We start from the raw sequence: 22,291 nt of genomic DNA, 5'->3' as shown, positions 1-22,291 counted from the left end.
GGGGCCTGAGGGGGTTTGGGGGGGGCCTGGAGGGGGTTGAGGGGGTTTGGGGGGGATTTGGGGGGGTTGGAGGGGTCCTGAAGGGGTTTGGGGGAGGCCTGGGGGGGGTTGGGGGGGTCCTGGGGGGGGTTGGGGGGTTTGGGGGGGATTTGGGGGGACCTGAGGGAGGTTTAGGGGGGACCTGGGGGGGGTTGGGGGGGTTCTGGGGGGGTTTGGGGGGTCCTGAGGGGGTGGGGGGGGGCTGTGGGGGTGTGGGGGGGATTTGGGGGTTGAGGGGGTGATTTTGGGGGTCCCCCCAGAGCGCAATAAGGCCTTTGAGATGTCGTCGTTCGTGGAGACGAAGGGACTGGAGCAGCTCACGAAGAGCCCTCTCGAGTTCGTGGAGTATCCGCCCCACGGGGGGGACTTGGGGGGCAGAGGGGGGGGACTTGGGGGGCTGAGGGGGGGGGGACTTGGGGGGCAGAGGGGGTTTGGGGGGCTGCAGGGGGGATTTGGGGGGTGTCCGGAGAGGGTTTGAAAGGGGATTTGGGGGGTTTAGAGAGGGATTTGGGGGTGTATGAGGGGGGCTGGAGGTTTGGTAGCTATGGGGCAGCCGTGGGGCAGCTGTGGGGCAGCCGTGGGGCAGGCAGGGCTTTGCCAGGGCAGGTTGGAGGGCAGTGGGACAGCTGTGGGGCTGATTGGGCTGTGGGGAAGTGGCGTGGGGGTGGCTATGGGGCAGCTATGGGGCAGCTATGGGGCAGCTATGGGTCAGCTGTGGGGCAGCCGTGGGGCAGGCAGGGCTTTGCTAGGGCAGGTCGGAGGACAGTGGGACAGCCGTGGGGTTGGTTGGGCTGTGGGGAAGTGGCGTGGGGGTGGCTGTGGGGTAGCTATGGGGCAGCTATGGGGCAGCCGTGGGGAAGCTATGGGGCAGCCGTGGGGCAGCCGTGGGGCAGGCAGGGCTTTGCTAGGGCAGGTTGGAGGGCAGTGGGGCAGCCGTGGGGTTGGTTGGGCTGTGGGGAAGTGGCGTGGGGGTGGCTGTGGGGTGGATATGGGGCAGCTGTGGGGCAGCTATGGGGCAGCCGTGGGGCAGCCATGGGGCAGCCAGGGCATTGCTAAGGCAGGCTGGAGGACAGTGGGGCAGCTGTGGGGCTGATTGGGCTGTGGGGAAGTGGCGTGGGGGTGGATATGGGGGTGGCTGTGGGGCAGCTGTGGGGCAGCCGTGGGGCAGCTATGGGGCAGCTATGGGGCAGCTGTGGGGCAGACAGGGCTTTGCCAGGGCAGGTTGGAGGACAGTGGGACAGCCGTGGGGTTGTTTGGGCTGTGGGGAAGTGGCGTGGGGGTGGCTATGGGGCAGCTATGGGGCAGCTATGGGGCAGCCGTGGGGCAGCCGTGGGGCAGGCAGGGCTTTGCCAGGGCAGGTCGGAGGACAGTGGGACAGCTGTGGGGTTGGTTGGGCTGCGGGGAAGTGGCATGGGGGTGGCTATGGGGCAGCTATGGGGCAGCTATGGGGCAGCCGTGGGGAAGCTATGGGGCAGCCGTGGGGCAGGCAGGGCTTTGCCAGGGCAGGTCGGAGGACAGCGGGACAGCCGTGGGGTGGGTTGGGCTGCGGGGAAGTGGCGTGGGGGTGGCTATGGGGCAGCTATGGGGCAGCTATGGGGCAGCCGTGGGGAAGCTATGGGGCAGCTGTGGGGCAGGCAGGGCATTGCTAAGGCAGGCTGGAGGACAGCGGGACAGCCGTGGGGTGTGTAGGGCTGCGGGGAAGTGGCGTGGGGGTGGCTGAGAGGTGCCTGTGGGGCAGCCGTGGGGCGGCTCTGGGGCAGCTATGGGGCAGCCGTGGGTCGCGTGGCCCTTGACGCGCAGGTACAACAAGCGCCAGCTGAGCCGCGTCTACCCCAAGGGCACCCGCGTGGACTCCTCCAACTTCCAACCGCAGCTCTTCTGGAACGCCGGCTGCCACATGGCCGCCCTCAACTTCCAGACCCTCGGTCAGCCCCACGGCGCGACCCACGGCGCGGCCCCGACCCATAGCACGGCTTCCCCCCCACCACCCCCCAGCCCCATAGCGCAGCCCCGTTGCACAGTCCAGAGCGCGACCTCCTCCCACGTGGTGGATTCGGAGTGTGGTGACCCATAGAACCCAAAGACCCATAGCGTGACCCATAGAATGGCCCTGACCCATAGCGTGGCCCAGACCCATAGCATGACCCATAGCGCAGCCCTGACCCACAGTGGGACCCATAGCGTGGCCCCGACCCATAGCATGGCCCAGACCCATAGCATGACCCATAGCGCAGCCCTGACCCACGGTGGGACCCATAGCATGGCCCAGACCCATGGTGGGACCCATAGCACAGCCCTGACCCACAGTGGGACCCATAGCATGGCCCAGACCCATAGCATGACCCATAGCGCAGCCCTGACCCACGGTGGGACCCATAGCACAGCCATGACCCATGGTGGGACCCATAGCGTGGCCCAGACCCATAGCATGACCCATAGCACAGCCCTGACCCACGGTGGGACCCATAGCGTGGCCCAGACCCATAGCATGACCCATAGCGCAGCCCTGACCCACGGTGGGACCCATAGCACAGCCCTGACCCATGGTGGGACCCATAGCGTGGCCCAGACCCATAGCATGGGCCATAGCGCAGCCCTGACCCACGGTGGGACCCATAGCACAGCCCTGACCCACGGTGGGACCCATAGCGTGGCCCAGACCCATAGCATGACCCATAGCGCAGCCCTGACCCACGGTGGGACCCATAGCACAGCCCTGACCCATGGTGGGACCCATAGCGTGGCCCAGACCCATAGCATGGGCCATAGCGCAGCCCTGACCCACGGTGGGACCCATAGCACAGCCCTGACCCATGGTGGGACCCATAGCGTGGCCCAGACCCATAGCATGACCCATAGCGCAGCCCTGACCCACGGTGGGACCCATAGCACAGCCCTGACCCATAGAATGATCCATAGCACAGCCCTGACCCATAGCACTGCCCCCAGTGCCCCATTCTGACTCCCAGGGGCTGCCCCACGGTGCTGCCCTCTGCCCTATGGCTCAGCCCCATAGCGCTGACACTGCCCCACGGCTCTGCCCCACGGCTCTGCCCCATGGCTCTGCCCCACGGATATAACAACGCAGCTGAACCTGAGGCTGTTTGAGCACATCACCACCCCTTGAGGCTGCCCCACGGCTCTTCCCCCCACCCCACGGCCCTGCCCCATAGCGCTGACGCTGCCCCACAGCTCAGCCCCACGGCTCTGCCCCACGGCGCGCCCCAGATGTGCCGATGCAGCTGAAAATGGGGCTGTTTGAGCACATCGCCACACCTTGAGGCTGCCCCACGGCGCTGCCCCCCACCCCATGGCTCTGCCCCACAGCTCTGCCCCACAGCTCTGCCCCACGGCGCGCCCCAGATGTGCCGATGCAGCTGAACCTGGGGCTGTTTGAGCACATCGCCACCCCTTGAGGCTGCCCCACGGCGCTGCCCCCCGCCCCCAGGGCTCAGCCCCACGGCACTGACCCTGCCCCACGGCTCTGCCCCACAGCTCTGCCCCAGACGTGCCGATGCAGCTGAACCTGGGGCTGTTTGAGCACATCGCCACCCCTTGAGGCTGCCCCACAGCTCTTCCCCCCACCCCACGGCTCTGCCCCACAGCTCAGCCCCACAGCACTGCCCCTGCCCCACAGCTCTGCCCCACGGCGCGCCCCAGATATAACAACACAGCTGAACCTGGGGCTGTTTGAGCACATCGCCACCCCTTGAGGCTGCCCCACCGCGCTGCCCCCCGCCCCCAGGGCTCAGCCCCACAGCTCAGCCCCATAGCACTGACCCTGCCCCACGGCTCTGCCCCACGGCGCGCCCCAGACGTGCCCATGCAGCTGAACCTGGGGCTGTTCGAGTACAACGCGCGCTGTGGGCTCCTGCTCAAACCCGAGTTCATGCGGCGCCGCGACAAAACCTTCGACCCCTTCGCGGAGGATCTGGTGGACGGGATCGTGGCCAACACGCTGCGCGTGCAGGTGGGGGGCTCTGCCCCATAAGTGACCCCGGGGGGGGACACGGGACCCACAGCCCTCCCCCCAAGTGTCCCCAGGGGGATTTGGGGTCCCCTCAGCCCCCCCTGAATGGCCACAGAGGGATTTGGGGTCCCCACAGCCCCCCCAAAGCGCACCGATGGGGGGAGCTCTGCCCCATAAGTGACGCCGAGGGGGGACACGGGACCCACAGCCCCCCCCCCCAAGTGACCCCAGGGGGATTTGGGGTCCCCTCCGCCCCCCCAAACATCCCCAGGGGGGTGGAGGGGACCCACAGCGCCCCCAAACCCACTGGGGGGGGGCTCTGCCCCATAAGTGGCCCCGAGGGGGGACACGGGACCCACAGCCCCCCCCCCAAGTGACCCCAGGAGGGATTTGGGGTCCCCTCCGCCCCCCCAAACATCCCCAGGGGGGCGGAGGGGACCCACAGCGCCCCCAAACCCACTGGGGGGGGGCTCTGCCCCATAAGTGGCCCCGAGGGGGGACACGGGACCCACAGCCCTCCCCCCAAGTGACCCCAGGGGGATTTGGGGTCCCCACAGCCCCCCCAAACCACCCCGAGGGGGTCCCTCATTCCCCCCCCCCAATGTTGCCAGGGAGGTGTGGGGGTGATTTGGGGGTTCAGGGGGGGCTGTGGGGTGTGGGGGTGATGTGGGGGGGCTGTGGGGGGTGGGGGGGATTTGGGGGGGCTGTGGGGGTCCCAGTCGGGTTTTGGGGGGTCCCGTTGTGATTTTGGGGTCCCCCCCCAGGTGATCTCGGGGCAGTTCCTGTCGGAGCGCCGCGGGGGGGTCTGGGGGGTCCCAGAGGAATCTGGGGGGGCTGTGGGGGTGATTTGGGGGGGCTGTGGGGGGTGGGGGGGATTTGGGGGGGCTGTGGGGGGTCCCAGTCGGGTTTTGGGGGGTCCCATTGTGATTTTGGGGTCCCCCCCAGGTGATCTCGGGGCAGTTCCTGTCGGAGCGCCGTGGGGGGGTCTGGGGGGTCCCAGAGGAATCTGGGGGGGCTGTGGGGGTTCAGGGGGGGCTGTGGGGAGTGGGGGGGGCTGTGGGGGGGCTATGGGGGTCCCAGTTCGGTTTTGGGGGTCCCGTTGTGATTTTGGGGCCCCCCCCAGGTGATCTCGGGGCAGTTCCTGTCGGAGCGCCGCGGGGGGGTCTGGGGGGTCCCAGAGGAATCTGGGGGGGCTGTGGGGGTTCAGGGGGGGCTGTGGGGAGTGGGGGGGGCTGTGGGGGGGCTATGGGGGTCCCAGTTCGGTTTTGGGGGGTCCCGTTGTGATTTTGGGGTCCCCCCCCAGGTGATCTCGGGGCAGTTCCTGTCGGAGCGCCGCGGGGGGGTCTGGGGGGTCCCATGGGGGTGTGGGGGTGATTTGGGGTTCAGGGGGGGTTGTGGGGTGTGGGGGTGATGTGGGGGGGCTATGGGGGTCCCAGTTCGGTTTTGGGGGGTCCCGTTGTGATTTTGGGGTCCCCCCCCAGGTGATCTCGGGGCAGTTCCTGTCGGAGCGCCGCGGGGGGGTCTATGTGGAGGTGGACGTGTTCGGACTTCCCGTGGACACGCGGCGGCGGTTCCGCACCCGCTCCTGTCAGGGGAACCCCTTCAACCCCGTCTGGGACGAGGAGCCCTTCCTCTTCCACAAGGTGGGACTGGGGGGCACTGGGAGGCACTGGGAGGGCACTGGGAGGGCACTGGGAGGCACTGGGAGGGCACTGGGAGGGAATGGGGGGGATTGGGAGAACACTGTGGGGGATTGGGAGGGCACTGGGGGGGCTGGGATGGACTGGGGGGATTGGGAGGGGATTGGGAGGGACTGGGGGGGACTGGGAGAGGACTGGGTGGGATTGGAGGGGGACTGGGAGGGACTGGGGGGATTGGGAGGGGATTGGGAGGGATCGGGAGGGACTGGGAGGGCACAAGGGGGGACTGGGGGGGATTGGGAGGGGATTGGGAGGGACTGGGGGGGACTGGGAGAGGACTGGGTGGGGTTGGAGGGGGACTGGGAGGGACTGGGGGGATTGGGAGGGGATTGGGAGGGACTGGGATGGACTGGGAGAGGACTGGGGGGGTTGGGAGGGGGTTGAGAGGGATCGGGAGGGACTGAGAGGGCACAAGGGGGGACTGGGGGGGACTGGGAGGGCAATGAGGGGCACTGGGATGGGACTGGGGTGGATTGGGAGGGTACTGGGGGGCATTGGGATGGGACTGGGATGGACTGGGAGAGGACTGAGGGAGGCTGGGGATGATTGGGAGGAGACTGGGAAGCACTGGTGGGGCACTGGGAGCACTGGGGGTCACTTGGGGCACTGGGCGCACGGGGTGGCACTGGGAGAACTGGGAGGGCGCTGGGAGCAATGAGAGCACTGGCTTGTGCTGGTCCATGTGGGTCCGTACTGGTCCGTACCGGTCCGTACTGGTCCGTACTGGTCCATACTGGTGCCGGCAGGTGGTGCTGCCCTCCCTGGCCACCCTGCGGGTGGCGGCCTACGAGGAAGGGGGCCGGTTCCTGGGGCACCGCGTGCTGCCCGTGGCCACCCTGCGCTCCGGTGAGGGGCGGGGGACAACGGCGGGGACAGGGGGGGACAGGGGGGGACAGGGGGTCCCCGTGGCGGGGGGGGACGGGGGGGACATGGGGGGGACAGGGGACATGGCGGGGGGGTGTTCCCCCCAGGGCCGGGCCTACCCCCGGCGCCATGGCAACGAGACTGGGGCCTACCTAGAATGCACTGAACCAGCCTGTTACCGTGGCAACAGGGGGTTCGGGCCTACCCACAATGCCCTGCGCCAGCCTGTTACCGTGGCAACAGGGGTTCGGGCCTACCCATAATGCCCTGCGCCAGCCTGTTGCTGTGGCAACAGGGGGTTCGGGCCTACCCACAATGCCCTGCGCCAGCCTGTTGCTGTGGCAACAGGGGTTCGGGCCTACCCACAATGCCCTGCGCCAGCCTGTTGCTGTGGCAACAGGGGGTTCGGGCCTACCCACAATGCCCTGCGCCAGCCTGTTACTGTGGCAACAGGGGTTCGGGCCTACCCACAATGCCCTGCGCCAGCCTGTTGCTGTGGCAACAAGGATTCGGGCCTACCCACAATGCCCTGTAGCAGTCTCTTACCATGGCAACAGGGGGTTTGGGCCTACCCACAATGCCCTGCACCAGCCCGTTACCATGGCAACAGGAGTCTGGGTCTACCCATAATCCCTATTACCATGGCAAAAAGGGGTCTAGGCCTACCCACAGTCCCTGTTACTGTCGCAACGTGGGGTCTGGGCCCACCCACAATGCTGTGCACAAGCCTGATACCATGGCAACAGGAGTCTGGGCCTACCCACAATGCCCTGCACTAGGCCATTACCATGGTAACAGGGGGCTGGGCCTACCCACAATGCTTGTAACCATGGCAACAGGGGGCTGGGCCTATCCATAATGGTTGTTACCATGGCAACAGGGGGGTTAGGCCTACCCACAATGCACTGTAGCAGCCTGTTAGCGTGGCAATACCAGCCTGGGCCTATCCACAATCCCTATTACCATGGCAACAGAGGTCTGGGCCTACCCACAATGCCCTGCAGAAGCCTGTTACCGTGGCAACAGTCATTCGGGCCTACCCACAATGCCTTGTAGCAGCCTCTTACTGTGGCAACAAGGGCCCAGGCCTACCCACAGTGCCCTATAGCATCCTGTTACCATAGCAACAGCAGCCAGGGCCTACCCAGAAGGCCTGTTACCATGGCAACAAGGGCCTGGGCCTACCCAGAAAGCCCTGCGTCAGCCTGTTACCACAGCAAGAGGAGTCTGGGCCTACCCATAACGCCCTGCAGTTCCCCGTCACCATGGCAACAGTGAGGTTGGGGTCTGGGGGTGGGCTTGGGGGTGGGTTTGGGGGTGCAGGCCCTGCGCGGGGGGGGGAACGGGGACGGGGACACAGGACCCCTCCAGCCGCCATCTTGTGTCCCCTCAATCCCCCTCCAGCCGCCATCTTGTGTCTCCCCCCCCCCCAGGGTACCACTATGTCTGCCTGCGCAACGAGAGCAACCAGCCGCTCTGCCTGCCCGCCCTCCTCCTCCACACCCAGGCCTGCGACTACGTCCCCCACGGCCACCAGGGTGAGAGGGGGGGAGCCCCCCCAAAAACCCACAGGGACCCCCCCCAAACCCGGGGGGGATCCCCTATACCCAGAGCGGGGGGGGGGGGGGGGGAAGCAGCAACCCCCGGGGTGGGGATTGGGGTGGCCCCGGAGATGTTTGGGAGGGTTTGACCCCATTTTGGGGGTCCCTTCCTCTTTTTGTGGAGGGTCCCTTCTCTTTTTGGGGTGTCCTCACCTCTTTTGGGGGGTCCCTCCCTCTTTTTGTGGAGGGTCCCTTCTCTTTTTGGGGTGTCCTCACCTCTCTTGTGGGATCACCCCCTCTTTTGGGAATTCCTCCCTCTTTTGGGGGTCCCCCGTGCTTTTTCGGAGGGGGTGTCCTCGGTTCAGCAATGGATAGAGATTGCGGCAGCCCCAGCACACATTTGGGAAGGTTTGAGCCCATTTTTGGGGGGTTCCCCGTCTTTTTGGGGTGCTGTTTTATGGGGCTCCCCCCTCCCCCATTTTTGGGGGTGCTTCTCCATTTCTTGGGGCTGCCCATTTCACTCAGTGCCCTTTTTTTTCCATCCCCCCATTTTTGGGGGTGCCCCCCTTCCCATCATCTTTAGGGTGCCTCTTTTTTACTCCCCACCCCCCCCCCCCATTTTTGGGGATCCCCCCACTGTCCTTTGAGGGGGTCCCCCCTATTTTGGGAGGGGGGTGTCACACCTGCATTGGCAGGCTCCTTTCTCGGGGTGCTCCCATTTTGGGGGAGGTATGCCTTTTTTGGGGAGGGGTCTCCCCTTTTTGGAGGGTCTCCCCTTTTTCGGGGGGACCCCCCCCTTGGGTTTTGGGGTGCTCTTTCCCCCCTTTTCACCCCTAAATCATGTTCCCCCCCCCCCCCCAGATTACGCCGAGGCTTTGATCAACCCCATCAAACACGTCAGCCTGATGGACCAGCGCGCCCGGCGGCTGGCCGCCCTCATGGGGGACGGCGAGGTGGGGGGGTTTGGGGGGGCCCCCAAGGGTTTGGGGGGGCCCTGAGGGGGCTTGGGGGGAACCCGAGGGATTTGCGGGGGGGGGAGAGGGATTTGGGGGGGGCTGTGGTGGATTTGGGGGGGGGGTGTTTGTGGAGATAAAGGTGGTCATAGAGGGAATGGGATGGATGGGGAAGATTTTGGGGTGTCGTGGGGGGGTTTGGGGGGCCCCCAAGGGTTTGGGGGGGCCCTGAGGGGGCTTGGGGGGAACCCGAGGGATTTGGGGGGGGGGAGAGGGATTTGGGGGGGGCTGTGGTGGATTTGGGGGGGGTGTTTGTGGAGATAAAGGTGGTCATAGAGGGAATGGGATGGATGGGGAAGATTTTGGGGTGTCGTGGGGGGGTTTGGGGGGCCCCCAAGGGTTTGGGGGGCCCTAAGGGGGCTTGGGGGGATCCCGAGGGATTTGGGGGGGGGGAGAGGGATTTGGGGGGGGCTGTGGTGGATTTGGGGGGGTGTTTGTGGAGATAAAGGTGGTCATAGAGGGAATGGGATGGATGGGGAAGATTTTGGGGTGTCGTGGGGGGGTTTGGGGGGGCCCTGAGGGGCTTGGGGGAACCCGAGGGATTTGGGGGGGAAAGAGGGATTTGGGGGGGCTGTGGTGGATTTGGGGGGGGGTGTTTGTGGAGATAAAGGTGGTCATAGAGGGAATGGGATGGATGGGGAAGATTTTGGGGTGTCGTGGGGGGGTTTGGGGGGCCCCCAAGGGTTTGGGGGGGCCCTGAGGGGGCTTGGGGGGAACCCGAGGGATTTGGGGGGGGGGGAGAGGGATTTGGGGGGGGCTGTGGTGGATTTGGGGGGGTGTTTGTGGAGATAAAGGTGGTCATAGAGGGAATGGGATGGATGGGGAAGATTGTGGGGTGTCGTGGGGGGGTTTGGGGGGCCCCCAAGGGTTTGGGGGGGCCCTAAGGGGCTTGGGGGGAACCCGAGGGATTTGGGGGGGGGGAGAGGGATTTGGGGGGGGCTGTGGTGGATTTGGGGGGGGTGTTTGTGGAGATAAAGGTGGTCATAGAGGGAATGGGATGGATGGGGAAGATTTTGGGGTGTCGTGGGGGGGTTGGGGGGCCCCCAAGGGTTTGGGGGGCCCTGAGGGGGCTTGGGGGGAACCCGAGGGATTTGGGGGGGGGGGAGAGGGATTTGGGGGGGCTGTGGTGGATTTGGGGGGGGTGTTTGTGGAGATAAAGGTGGTCATAGAGGGAATGGGATGGATGGGGAAGATTGTGGGGTGTCGTGGGGGGGTTTGGGGGGCCCCCAAGGGTTTGGGGGGGCCCTAAGGGGGCTTGTGGGGATCCCGAGGGATTTGGGGGGGGGGAGAGGGATTTGGGGGGGGCTGTGGTGGATTTGGGGGGGGGTGTTTGTGGAGATAAAGGTGGTCATAGAGGGAATGGGATGGATGGGGAAGATTTTGGGGTGTCGTGGGGGGGTTTGGGGGGGCCCCCAAGGGTTTGGGGGGGCCCTGAGGGGCTTGGGGGATCCCGAGGGATTTGGGGGGCCCCGAGGGGTTTTGAGGGGGCTGGGGTGGATTTGGGGGGGGGTTCTTGGGGGAGCTAGAGATGGTCATAGAGGGAATGGGATGGATGGGAGGATTTGGGGGTATCATGGGGGGTTTGAGGGGGCCCCAAGGAGTTGGGGGGGGCCCTGAGGGGGTTTTGGGGGGGCCCTGAGGGGGTTTTGGGGGAGCCCTGAGGGATCTGGGGGGGGCTGTGGTGGATTTGGGGGGTCTTGGAGGAGATTAAAGTGGTCTTGAGTGGGCTGGGATGGAGGGAGGATTTTGGGGTGTCATGGAGGGATTTGGGGGGGCCCTGAGGATTTTGGGGGGGACAATGAGGGATTTGGGGGGGCCCTGAGGGGGTTTGGGGGGGCTGTGGTGGATTTGCGGGGGCCCTTTGGGGGAGATAAAGACTGTTTTGGGTGGGGAGGGTGGGAGGATTTGGGGGGGGGGGGTTGGGGGGGCACAGATGGGGGGGGCAAGGGGTTTGGGGGGGTCCCGGATAATTTGGGGGGAGCCCTGAACCCCAATTTCCTCCCCCCAGGAGGGCCCCGAGAAGCCTCGCGAGACACCGGGGGGGGCGCAAGGGGATGTGGCTGCCGACCCCCCCCCAGAGCCCCGTCCCCCCCCCAACCCCTGGGGCGCCCCCCCCCGGGCCTCCCCCCGTCTCCAGCCCAGGTAAAGGTGGGGATCCCCCAAATTTCCCCCCTCTGGGCCCCCCCAAAATCCCAGCCCAGCTATCGGGGGGGGATCCCCCAAAATCCCCCCCTCGGTGTCCCCAGCCCGGGTAAAGGGGGGGGCAAAAATCCCCACCCCCCCCGGGTCCCCCAGAATCACAGCCCAGCTAAGGGGGGGGCTCATCTCCCTGGGGGGGGGCCTCCCCAAAATCTGGGGGTGCTCAGGGGGGTTTAGGGCCCCCCCCCCTTTATATTTCTTACTCCCCCCCCCAGGGCAGAGGGATGACCTCATCGCCAGCGTTCTCACAGGTAAGATTCGGGGTGAGCCCCTCCTCGATTTGAGGGACCCCCCCCGTACCCCCAAATCCCTCCCTGCACCCCAAAATCCCCCCTGAACCCCCAAATCTGCCCCCGCACCCCAAATTCCCCCTGAACCCCCCAATTGCCCCCCAACATTGCCCCCCCACAGGGCCACAGGAGCACTCTATGACCCCCCCTTGGGTGCCCTGGGGGGGGGGGCTTGAGGGCCATGGGGGGTCCCCAATTTATTGTGCCCCCCCGGGTGTTTCCTGAACCCCAAAATCTCTCCAATTCCCCCCAAATTCGCTCCTCCACCACCATGGGGTCCCATGGGACACCCACTGAGCCACAGGGTGCCCCGGGGAGGGGTTGTAGCCCTCATTTTCGGGGGCCGGGGGGTCCCCCCAATTGTTACCCCCCCCGGGGAGTTTTGGGGACCCCCCCCGAATCCCCAAATCCTTCTTGTACCCCCCTAATTCCCCCCTGGACCTCCAAATTCCCCCCCAAATCTCCCCATCCACCACCACGGGGCTCCCACTGAGCCACAGGGTGCCTCGGGGGGGCGTTGTAACCCCCATTTTTGGGGTCGTGGGGGGTCCCCCGAATTGTGTCCCCCCCGGGGAGTTTTGGGGACCCCCCTGACCCCCATATTCCATCTGAACCCCCAAATTCCCCCCCAAAGTCCCCAAATTCCCCCATCCACCACCGTGGGGCCACATGGAGAACCCAGTGAGCCACAGGGTGCCTCGGGGGGGCGTTGTAACCCCCATTTTTGGGGTCGTGGGGGGTCCCTCGAATTGTGCCCCCCCCCGGGGAGTTTTGGGGACCCCCCTGACCCCCATATTCCATCTGAACCCCCAAATTCCCCCCCAAAGTCCCCAAATTCCCCCATCCACCACCATGGGGCCACATGGGGAACCCAGTGAGCCACAGGGTGCCTCGGGGGGCGTTGTAACCCCATTTTTGGGGTCGTGGGGGGTCCCCCGAATTGTGCCCCCCCCCCCGGGGAGTTTTGGGGACCCCCCTGACCCCCATATTCCATCTGAACCCCCAAATTCCCCCCCCAAAGTCCCCAAATTCCCCCATCCACCACCGTGGGGCCACATGGAGAACCCAGTGAGCCACAGGTGCCTCGGGGGGGCGTTGTAAACCCCCATTTTTGGGGTCGTGGGGGGTCCCCCGAATTGTGTCCCCCCCCGGAGAGTTTTGGGGACCCCCCTGACCCCCATATTCCATCTGAACCCCCAAATTCCCCCCCAAAGTCCCCAAATTCCCCCATCTACCACCGTGGGGCACATGGGGAACCCAGTGAGCCACAGGGTGCCTCGGGGGGGCGTTGTAACCCCCATTTTTGGGGTCGTGGGGGGTCCCCCGAATTGTGTCCCCCCCCCGGGGAGTTTTGGGGACCCCCCTGACCCCCATATTCCATCTGAACCCCCAAATTCCCCCCCAAAGTCCCCAAATTCCCCATCTACCACCGTGGGGCACATGGGGAACCCAGTGAGCCACAGGGTGCCTCGGGGGGGCGTTGTAACCCCCATTTTTGGGGTCGTTGGGGGTCCCCCGAATTGTGCCCCCCCCCCGGGGAGTTTTGGGGACCCCCCTGACCCCCATATTCCATCTGAACCCCCAAATTCCCCCCCAAAGTCCCCAAATTCCCCCATCCACCACCGTGGGGCCACATGGGGAACCCAGTGAGCCACAGGGTGCCTCGGGGGGGCATTGTAACCCCCATTTTTGGGGTCGTGGGGGGTCCCCCGAATTGTGTCCCCCCCCGGGGAGTTTTGGGGACCCCCCTGACCCCCATATTCCATCTGAACCCCCAAATTCCCCCCCAAAGTCCCCAAATTCCCCCATCCACCACCGTGGGGCCACATGGGGAACCCAGTGAGCCACAGGGTGCCTCGGGGGGGCGTTGTAACCCCCATTTTTGGGGTCCAGGGGGTCCCCCAAAATTGTGTCCCCCCCCGGGGAGTTTTGGGGACCCCCCTGACCCCCATATTCCATCTGAACCCCCAAATTCCCCCCCAAAAGTCCCCAAATTCCCCCATCCACCACCGTGGGGCCACATGGGGAACCCAGTGAGCCACAGGGTGCCTCGGGGGGGCGTTGTAACCCCCATTTTTGGGGTCGTTGGGGGTCCCCCGAATTGTGCCCCCCCCCGGGGAGTTTTGGGGACCCCCCTGACCCCCATATTCCATCTGAACCCCCAAATTCCCCCCCAAAGTCCCCAAATTCCCCCATCCACCACCGTGGGGCCACATGGGGAACCCAGTGAGCCACAGGGTGCCTCGGGGGGGCATTGTAACCCCCATTTTTGGGGTCGTTGGGGGTCCCCCGAATTGTGCCCCCCCCCGGGGAGTTTTGGGGACCCCCCTGACCCCCATATTCCATCTGAACCCCCAAATTCCCCCCCAAAGTCCCCAAATTCCCCCATCCACCACCGTGGGGCCACATGGGGAACCCAGTGAGCCACAGGGTGCCTCGGGGGGGCGTTGTAACCCCCATTTTTGGGGTCCAGGGGGTCCCCCAAATTGTGTCCCCCCCCCGGGGAGTTTTGGGGACCCCCCTGACCCCCCCTTTCCCCCCCCAGAGGTGGCGCCGCAGTCGGTGGAGGAGCTGCGGCAGCACAAGAACTACGTGAAGCTGCAGAAGCAGCAGTGCCGGGAGCTGAAGGAGCTGCGCAAGAAACACCTCAAGAAGTTGGTGGCCCTACACAAGCGGCTGGTGGCCAGGTGACACCCCAAAAACCGACACCCCCCCCCGAACCCCCCAAACCCCCCCGAACCCCAAAACTCCACCAGGGGGACCCCCAAAAATAAGCTTTTCCCTGCCCCCCCCCCCCCCCAGGTCCACACTGCCCAGGGCTCAGCGCAGCCGACAGGGAATGAAGGGGCCCCAAAAAGGGGCACCCCAAAAAGTGGGGTGACCCCAGAACCGACCCTGAGGGGTGACCCCAAAATGCTTCGGGACCCCAAATTGGTTGGGGGACCCCAAAAAATTACTTGGGGGGGACGCCAAAAAATGGCAGCGGCACCGCTAAAGCTCCCCTTGCTCTTGCAGGGAATTAAGGGGGCGAGAGGGGATGGACCCCCAAAAAGTGGCACCCCAAAAAGTGGGGTGACCCCAGAACCGACTCTGAGGGGCCCCCAAAATGCTCCGGGACCCCAAATTGGTTGGGGGACCCCAGAAATGTCTTGGGGGGACCCTAAAATCATTTGGGGGCCCCCCAAAATGGCACTGCCACCCCGAAAGTACTCTCCCACTCTGGCAGAGCTCTGCAGTGGGGAATTGAGAGGGTGGACCCCCCAAAAGGGGCACCCCAAAAAGTGGGGTGACCCCAAAATGCTCTAGGACCCCAAAATGGTTGGAGGACCCCAAAAATGACTTGGGGGGGACGCCAAAAAATGGCAGCGGCACCGCTAAAGCTCCCCCTGCTCTTGCAGGGAATTAAGGGGGCGAGAGGGGGTGGGCCCCCAAAAAGGGGCTCCCCAAAAAGTGGGGTGAGCCCAGAACCGACCCTGAGGGGCCCCCAAAATGCTCCGGGGCCCCAAATTTGCCGGGGGGACTCCCAAGATGACAGTGGGACCCCCCAGAATGGTGCTGGCACCCCCCAAGCGCCCACCACTCTCACAGTGTGGGATTAATGGGGTGGGAGGGGGTGAACCCCCAAAAAGGGGCACCCCAAAAAGTGGAGTGATCCCAGAACCGACTCTGGGGGGCCCCCAAATTCTCTGGGACCCCAAATTTGCCGGGGGGACCCCAAAAATGACTTGGGAACCCCCCAAAACTGACCCTGACACCCCCAAAGCTCCCCTAACTCTTGCAGTGTGGGATTAAGGGGGTGAGAGAGAGTACACCCCAAAAAAGGGACACCCCAAAAAGAGGGGCGCCCCCAAACCTGCAGTGTCCGCCCCCAAAGAGCCCTGAGGGTCCCCCAAACCAATCGTGCCCCCCCCCCAAATCCTGGGGTACCCTCAAATCTCCCCTGAGCAGCGCAGGAGCAGGAGGGACCCCCAAACGGGGGGTTGGGGCACCCCCAAAGTGACCCGTGCCCCCCCCAAATCACCCCAAAGCAGCCCGAAATCACCTCAGGGCACCCCAAAATCACCCCGGCGCACCCCAAAACTGGGGGCGGGCCAGCCAACTGCCCCTCCCGTGCCCCCCAAAACAAGATGCTCCCCCTCCCCCAAAAAAACACAGCTCCAAAAAGCTGCTGACTGTCGCCAAAATATCCCCCATGGGGCACCCCAAAACCGGGGAATTGGGGGAGGGGGAGAGGGGGGGTGTCCCCAACGTGGGGGTGTCCCCAAAGTGGGGGTGTCCCCTGATTTGGGGGGTGTCCCCCCCCCCTTCCAAAACAGCGGCAGCAAATCAGCGGAGAGTGGAGGACAGCGGACGGCGCTGCGCGGACTTCTGCAGCTGCGGGAGGAGCAGCACCACGCCGAGCACGGCTGCAAGCGGGAGCACCTGCGGCAGGTACTGGGAGCACTGGGAGCACTGGGAGGGACTGGGAGCAGCGGGGAGGGCGGGGGGCCGAGCACGGCTGCAAGCGGGAGCACCTGCGGCAGGTACTGGGAGCACTGGGAGCACTGGGAGGGACTGGGAGCAGCGGGGAGGGCGGGGGGCCGAGCAGGGCTGGAAGCGGGAGCACCTGCGGCAGGTACTGGGAGCACTGGGAGCACTGGGAGGGACTGGGAGCAGCGGGGAGGGCGGGGGGCCGAGCAGGGCTGGAAGCGGGAGCACCTGCGGCAGGTACTGGGAGCACTGGGAGCACTGGGAGGGACTGGGAGCAGCGGGGAGGGCGGGGGGCCGAGCAGGGCTGGAAGCGGGAGCACCTGCGGCAGGTACTGGGAGCACTGGGAGCACTGGGAGGGACTGGGAGCAGCGGGGAGGGCGGGGGGCCGAGCAGGGCTGGAAGCGGGAGCAGCTGCGGCAGGTACTGGGAGCACTGGGAGCACTGGGAGGGACTGGGAGCAGCGGGGAGGGCGGGGGGCCGAGAACGGCTGCAAGCGGGAGCAGCTGCGGCAGGTACTGGGAGCACTGGGAGCACTGGGAGGGACTGGGAGCAGCGGGGAGGGCGGGGGGCCGAGCACGGCTGCAAGCGGGAGCAGCTGCGGCAGGTACTGGGAGCACTGGGAGGGACTGGGAGCAGCGGGGAGGGCGGGGGGCCGAGCATGGCTGCAAGCGGGAGCACCTGCGGCAGGTACTGGGAGCACTGGGAGCACTGGGAGGGACTGGGAGCAGCGGGGAGGGCGGGGGGCCGAGCAGGGCTGGAAGCGGGAGCAGCTGCGGCAGGTACTGGGAGCACTGGGAGCACTGGGAGGGACTGGGAGCAGCGGGGAGGGCGGGGGGCCGAGCAGGGCTGGAAGCGGGAGCAGCTGCGGCAGGTACTGGGAGCACTGGGAGCACTGGGAGGGACTGGGAGCAGCGGGGAGGGCGGGGGGCCGAGCAGGGCTGGAAGCGGGAGCAGCTGCGGCAGGTACTGGGAGCACTGGGAGCACTGGGAGGGACTGGGAGCAGCGGGGAGGGCGGGGGGCCGAGCAGGGCTGGAAGCGGGAGCAGCTGCGGCAGGTACTGGGAGCACTGGGAGCACTGGGAGGGACTGGGAGCAGCGGGGAGGGCGGGGGGCCGAGCAGGGCTGGAAGCGGGAGCACCTGCGGCAGGTACTGGGAGCACTGGGAGCACTGGGAGGGACTGGGAGCAGTGGGGAGGGCGGGGGGCCGAGCACGGCTGCAAGCGGGAGCACCTGCGGCAGGTACTGGGAGCACTGGGAGCACTGGGAGCAGCGGGGAGGGCGGGGGGCCGAGCACGGCTGCAAGCGGGAGCAGCTGCGGCAGGTACTGGGAGCACTGGGAGGGACTGGGAGCAGCGGGGAGGGCGGGGGGCCGAGCAGGGCTGCAAGCGGCAGCACCTGCGGCAGGTACTGGGAGCACTGGGAGCACTGGGAGGGACTGGGAGCAGCGGGGAGGGCGGGGGGCCGAGCACGGCTGCAAGCGGGAGCACCTGCAGCAGGTACTGGGAGCACTGGGAGGGACTGGGAGCAGCGGGGAGGGCGGGGGGCCGAGCACGGCTGCAAGCGGGAGCACCTGCGGCAGGTACTGGGAGCACTGGGAGCACTGGGAGGGACTGGGAGCAGCGGGGAGGGCGGGGGGCCGAGCAGGGCTGGAAGCGGGAGCAGCTGCGGCAGGTACTGGGAGCACTGGGAGCACTGGGAGGGACTGGGAGCAGCGGGGAGGGCGGGGGGCCGAGCAGGGCTGGAAGCGGGAGCAGCTGCGGCAGGTACTGGGAGCACTGGGAGCACTGGGAGGGACTGGGAGCAGCGGGGAGGGCGGGGGGCCGAGCAGGGCTGGAAGCGGGAGCAGCTGCGGCAGGTACTGGGAGCACTGGGAGCACTGGGAGGGACTGGGAGCAGCGGGGAGGGCGGGGGGCCGAGCAGGGCTGGAAGCGGGAGCAGCTGCGGCAGGTACTGGGAGCACTGGGAGGGACTGGGAGCAGCGGGGAGGGCGGGGGGCCGAGCACGGCTGCAAGCGGGAGCAGCTGCGGCAGATACTGGTGGTACTGGGAGCACTGGGAGGGACTGGGAGCAGCGGGGAGGGCGGGGGGCCGAGCAGGGCTGGAAGCGGGAGCAGCTGCGGCAGGTACTGGGAGCACTGGGAGCACTGGGAGGGACTGGGAGCAGCGGGGAGGGCGGGGGGCCGAGCAGGGCTGGAAGCGGGAGCAGCTGCGGCAGGTACTGGGAGCACTGGGAGCACTGGGAGGGACTGGGAGCAGCGGGGAGGGCGGGGGGCCGAGCAGGGCTGGAAGCGGGAGCAGCTGCGGCAGGTACTGGGAGCACTGGGAGCACTGGGAGGGACTGGGAGCAGCGGGGAGGGCGGGGGGCCGAGCAGGGCTGGAAGCGGGAGCAGCTGCGGCAGGTACTGGGAGCACTGGGAGCACTGGGAGGGACTGGGAGCAGCGGGGAGGGCGGGGGGCCGAGCAGGGCTGGAAGCGGGAGCAGCTGCGGCAGGTACTGGGAGCACTGGGAGGGACTGGGAGCAGCGGGGAGGGCGGGGGGCCGAGCAGGGCTGGAAGCGGGAGCAGCTGCGGCAGGTACTGGGAGCACTGGGAGCACTGGGAGGGACTGGGAGCAGCGGGGAGGGCGGGGGGCCGAGCAGGGCTGGAAGCGGGAGCAGCTGCGGCAGGTACTGGGAGCACTGGGAGCACTGGGAGGGACTGGGAGCAGCGGGGAGGGCGGGGGGCCGAGCAGGGCTGGAAGCGGGAGCAGCTGCGGCAGGTACTGGGAGCACTGGGAGCACTGGGAGGGACTGGGAGCAGCGGGGAGGGCGGGGGGCCGAGCAGGGCTGGAAGCGGGAGCAGCTGCGGCAGGTACTGGGAGCACTGGGAGCACTGGGAGGGACTGGGAGCAGCGGGGAGGGCGGGGGGCCGAGCAGGGCTGGAAGCGGGAGCAGCTGCGGCAGGTACTGGGAGCACTGGGAGGGACTGGGAGCAGCGGGGAGGGCGGGGGGCCGAGCACGGCTGCAAGCGGGAGCACCTGCGGCAGGTACTGGGAGCACTGGGAGCACTGGGAGGGACTGGGAGCAGCGGGGAGGGCGGGGGGCCGAGCAGGGCTGGAAGCGGGAGCAGCTGCGGCAGGTACTGGGAGCACTGGGAGCACTGGGAGGGACTGGGAGCAGCGGGGAGGGCGGGGGGCCGAGCAGGGCTGGAAGCGGGAGCAGCTGCGGCAGGTACTGGGAGCACTGGGAGGGACTGGGAGGGACTGGGAGCAGCGGGGAGGGCGGGGGGCCGAGCAGGGCTGGAAGCGGGAGCAGCTGCGGCAGGTACTGGGAGCACTGGGAGCACTGGGAGGGACTGGGAGCAGCGGGGAGGGCGGGGGGCCGAGCAGGGCTGGAAGCGGGAGCAGCTGCGGCAGGTACTGGGAGCACTGGGAGCACTGGGAGGGACTGGGAGCAGCGGGGAGGGCGGGGGGCCGAGCAGGGCTGGAAGCGGGAGCAGCTGCGGCAGGTACTGGGAGCACTGGGAGCACTGGGAGGGACTGGGAGCAGCGGGGAGGGCGGGGGGCCGAGCACGGCTGCAAGCGGGAGCACCTGCGGCAGGTACTGGGAGCACTGGGAGGGACTGGGAGGGACTGGGAGCAGCGGGGAGGGCGGGGGGCCGAGCAGGGCTGGAAGCGGGAGCAGCTGCGGCAGGTACTGGGAGCACTGGGAGCACTGGGAGGGACTGGGAGCAGCGGGGAGGGCGGGGGGCCGAGCAGGGCTGGAAGCGGGAGCAGCTGCGGCAGGTACTGGGAGCACTGGGAGCACTGGGAGGGACTGGGTGCAGCGGGGAGGGCGGGGGGCCGAGCAGGGCTGGAAGCCGGAGCACCTGCGGCAGATACTGGTGGTACTGGGAGCACTGGGAGGGACTGGGAGCAGCGGGGAGGGCTGTATGGGCCTATACTGGTCCGTACTGGACTGTACTGGTCTGTAGTGGAGCCGTGTGCATCCCCAGCAGCTGGGAGGGCCATAATATTCCTTACTGGTCTTTATTGGTGCTTACTGGTCTGTACTGGGATATTGAAAATACAGTGGTGGGAAGGGCTCTACTCATTTGTACTGGCCCATACTGGTGTTTACTGGTCCATATTGGGATGTGTACACCCCCAGCAGCTGTGACTGCCATACTGGTGCTTACTGGTCCTTACTGGTCTGTATTGGGATATTGAAGACACAGCAGTAGGAAGGGCTCTACTGGTCTGTACTGCTCTGTACTGGTACATACTGGTGTGTACAGCAGTGCATGTGGTCGTAGCAGCTGGGAGGACCATACTGGTCCTTACTGGCCCTTACTGGCCCGTACTGGTATGTACTGGTATATTGAAAACACAGTAGTAGGAAGAGCTCTACTGGCCCGTACTGGTGCGTACTGGTCTGTAGTGGTGCCATGTGCGGCCCCAGCACCTGGGAGGCCCTTACTGGCCTTTACTGGTCCTTACTGGTATGTACTGGTATATTGAAAACACAGTAGTAGGAAGGGCTCTACTGGCCCGTACTGGCGCGTACTGGTCTGTAGTGGTGCCATGTGCGGCCCCAGCACCTGGGAGGCCCGTACTGGTCCGTACTGGTCCTTACTGGTGCGTACTGGTGGCAGGCGCAGCAGCGGCTGCGGGAGGTGGCGCTGGAGGCTCAGGCCGCCCAGCTCAAGCGCCTGCGCCAGACCAGTGAGAGGTGGGTGCTGGGGGCACTGGGGGCACTGGGGGGGGTCCCATGGGTGCTGGGGGGTCCCATAGGTGGGGGGGGTCCCTGGGGATGGGGGGCAGCTCTGGGGGGGTCCCATGAGTGATGGGGGGTCCCATGGGTGGGGGGGCTCTGGGGGGGTCCCATGGGTGCTGGGGGGTCCCATGGGTGCTGGGGGGGGGGGCGCTGGTGTTCGGGGGGGCTGGGGGGGTCCCATGGGGTGGGGGGGTTCCCATGGGTGCTGGGGGGGGGGGGTGCTGGGGTTTGGGGGGGGCTGGAGGGGTCCCATGGGTGCTGGGGGGGTCCCATGGGGTGGGGGGGGTCCCTGGGGATGGGGGGCAGCTCTGGGGGGGTCCCATGGGTGCTGGGGGGGGGCTGGGAATCGGGGGTGCTGGGGGGGTCCCTGGGGATGGGGGGGGCTCTGGGGGGTCCCATGGGTGCTGGGGGGGGTGCTGGGGTTTGGGGGGGGGTGGGGGGGTCCCATGGGGTGGAGGGGGGTCCCATGGGTGCTGGGGGGGGTCCCATAGGTGGGGGGGCTCTGGGGGTTCCCATGGGTGCTGGGGGGTCCCTGGGGATGGGGGGTGCTGGGGGGGTCCCATGGGTGCTGGGGGGGTCCCTGGGGATGGGGGGGGCTCTGGGGGGGGGTCCCATGGGTGGGGGGGTTATGGGGGGGTTCCATGGGTGGTGGTGGGGCTCTAGGGGGGTCCCCTGGGTGCTGGGGGGGGTCCCATAGGTGGGGGGGCTCTGGGGGGGTCCCATAGGTGCTGGGGGGGTCCCCTGGGTGCTGGGGGGGGGTCCCATAGGTGGGGGTCTCTGGGGGTTCCCATGGGTGCTGGGGGGGTCCCCTGGGTGCTGGGGGGGGGTCCCATAGGTGGGGGAGCTCTGGGGGGGGTCCCCTGGGTGCTGGGGGGGTCCCTGGGGATGGGGGGGGCTCTGGGGGGGTCCCCTGGGTGCTGGGGGGGGGTCGCTGGGGTTCGGGGGGCTATGGGGGGGGCGCGGGGGGGTGCGGGTGCGGGTGCCCCAGGGCGGCGGGTGCCGCAGGGAGAAGAAGGAGCTGCAGAAGATCCTGGAGAGGAGACGGCACAACAGCATCAGCGAAGCGGGGGGGCGGCGCCGGGGGGGGTACGGGGGGGCCATGGGGGGGGCGGGGGGGCGGCGCCGGGGGGGGTACGGGGGGCCATGGGGGGGGCGGGGGGGGTACGGGGGGCCATGGGGGGGGGCGGGGGGGCTATGGGGGGGCGGGGGGGGCGGCGCCGGGGGGGGTTACGGGGGGGGGCGGGGGGGCGGCGCCGGGGGGGGTACGGGGGGCTATGGGGGGGCGGGGGGGTACGGGGGGGCGATGGGGGGGGCGGGGGGGCGGCGCCGGGGGGGGTACGGGGGGCCATGGGGGGGCGGGGGGGGGGGGCTATGGGGGCGGGGGGGTACGGGGGGGGTATAGGGGGGGCGGGGGGGTCGGGCGGGGGGGTACGGGGGGCCGGGGGGGGGCGATGGGGGGGGGGTAGGGGGGG

The 22,291-nt window shown here is 67.5% G+C and overlaps 1 protein-coding gene across 1 annotated transcript; it reads left to right on the top strand.

Annotated features, from left to right (window-relative positions):
- Positions 1 to 299: 299 nt before the first annotated feature.
- Positions 300 to 21,905, top strand: LOC309685775 (1-phosphatidylinositol 4,5-bisphosphate phosphodiesterase beta-3-like; the record flags this gene model as incomplete). The annotated part of the gene is given in 14 exon segments (XM_082501494.1): positions 300 to 384; positions 1,840 to 1,964; positions 3,855 to 4,009; positions 5,491 to 5,652; positions 6,456 to 6,555; positions 8,007 to 8,111; positions 8,976 to 9,067; positions 11,136 to 11,213; positions 11,215 to 11,269; positions 11,542 to 11,577; positions 14,162 to 14,303; positions 15,933 to 16,047; positions 20,698 to 20,774; positions 21,825 to 21,905. Coding segments are annotated over 14 exon segments (1,408 nt in total), but the record flags the coding sequence as incomplete, so codon positions are not given.
- Between the last annotated feature and the right edge of the window lie 386 nt (positions 21,906 to 22,291).

This window comes from Vanellus vanellus (genome assembly GCF_965231255.1).
Source record: "Vanellus vanellus genome assembly, contig: HAP1_SCAFFOLD_1980, whole genome shotgun sequence".
In the NCBI taxonomy this organism is placed as follows: Eukaryota; Metazoa; Chordata; class Aves; order Charadriiformes; family Charadriidae; genus Vanellus; species Vanellus vanellus.
This window is presented reverse-complemented; position numbering and strand designations above follow the sequence as displayed.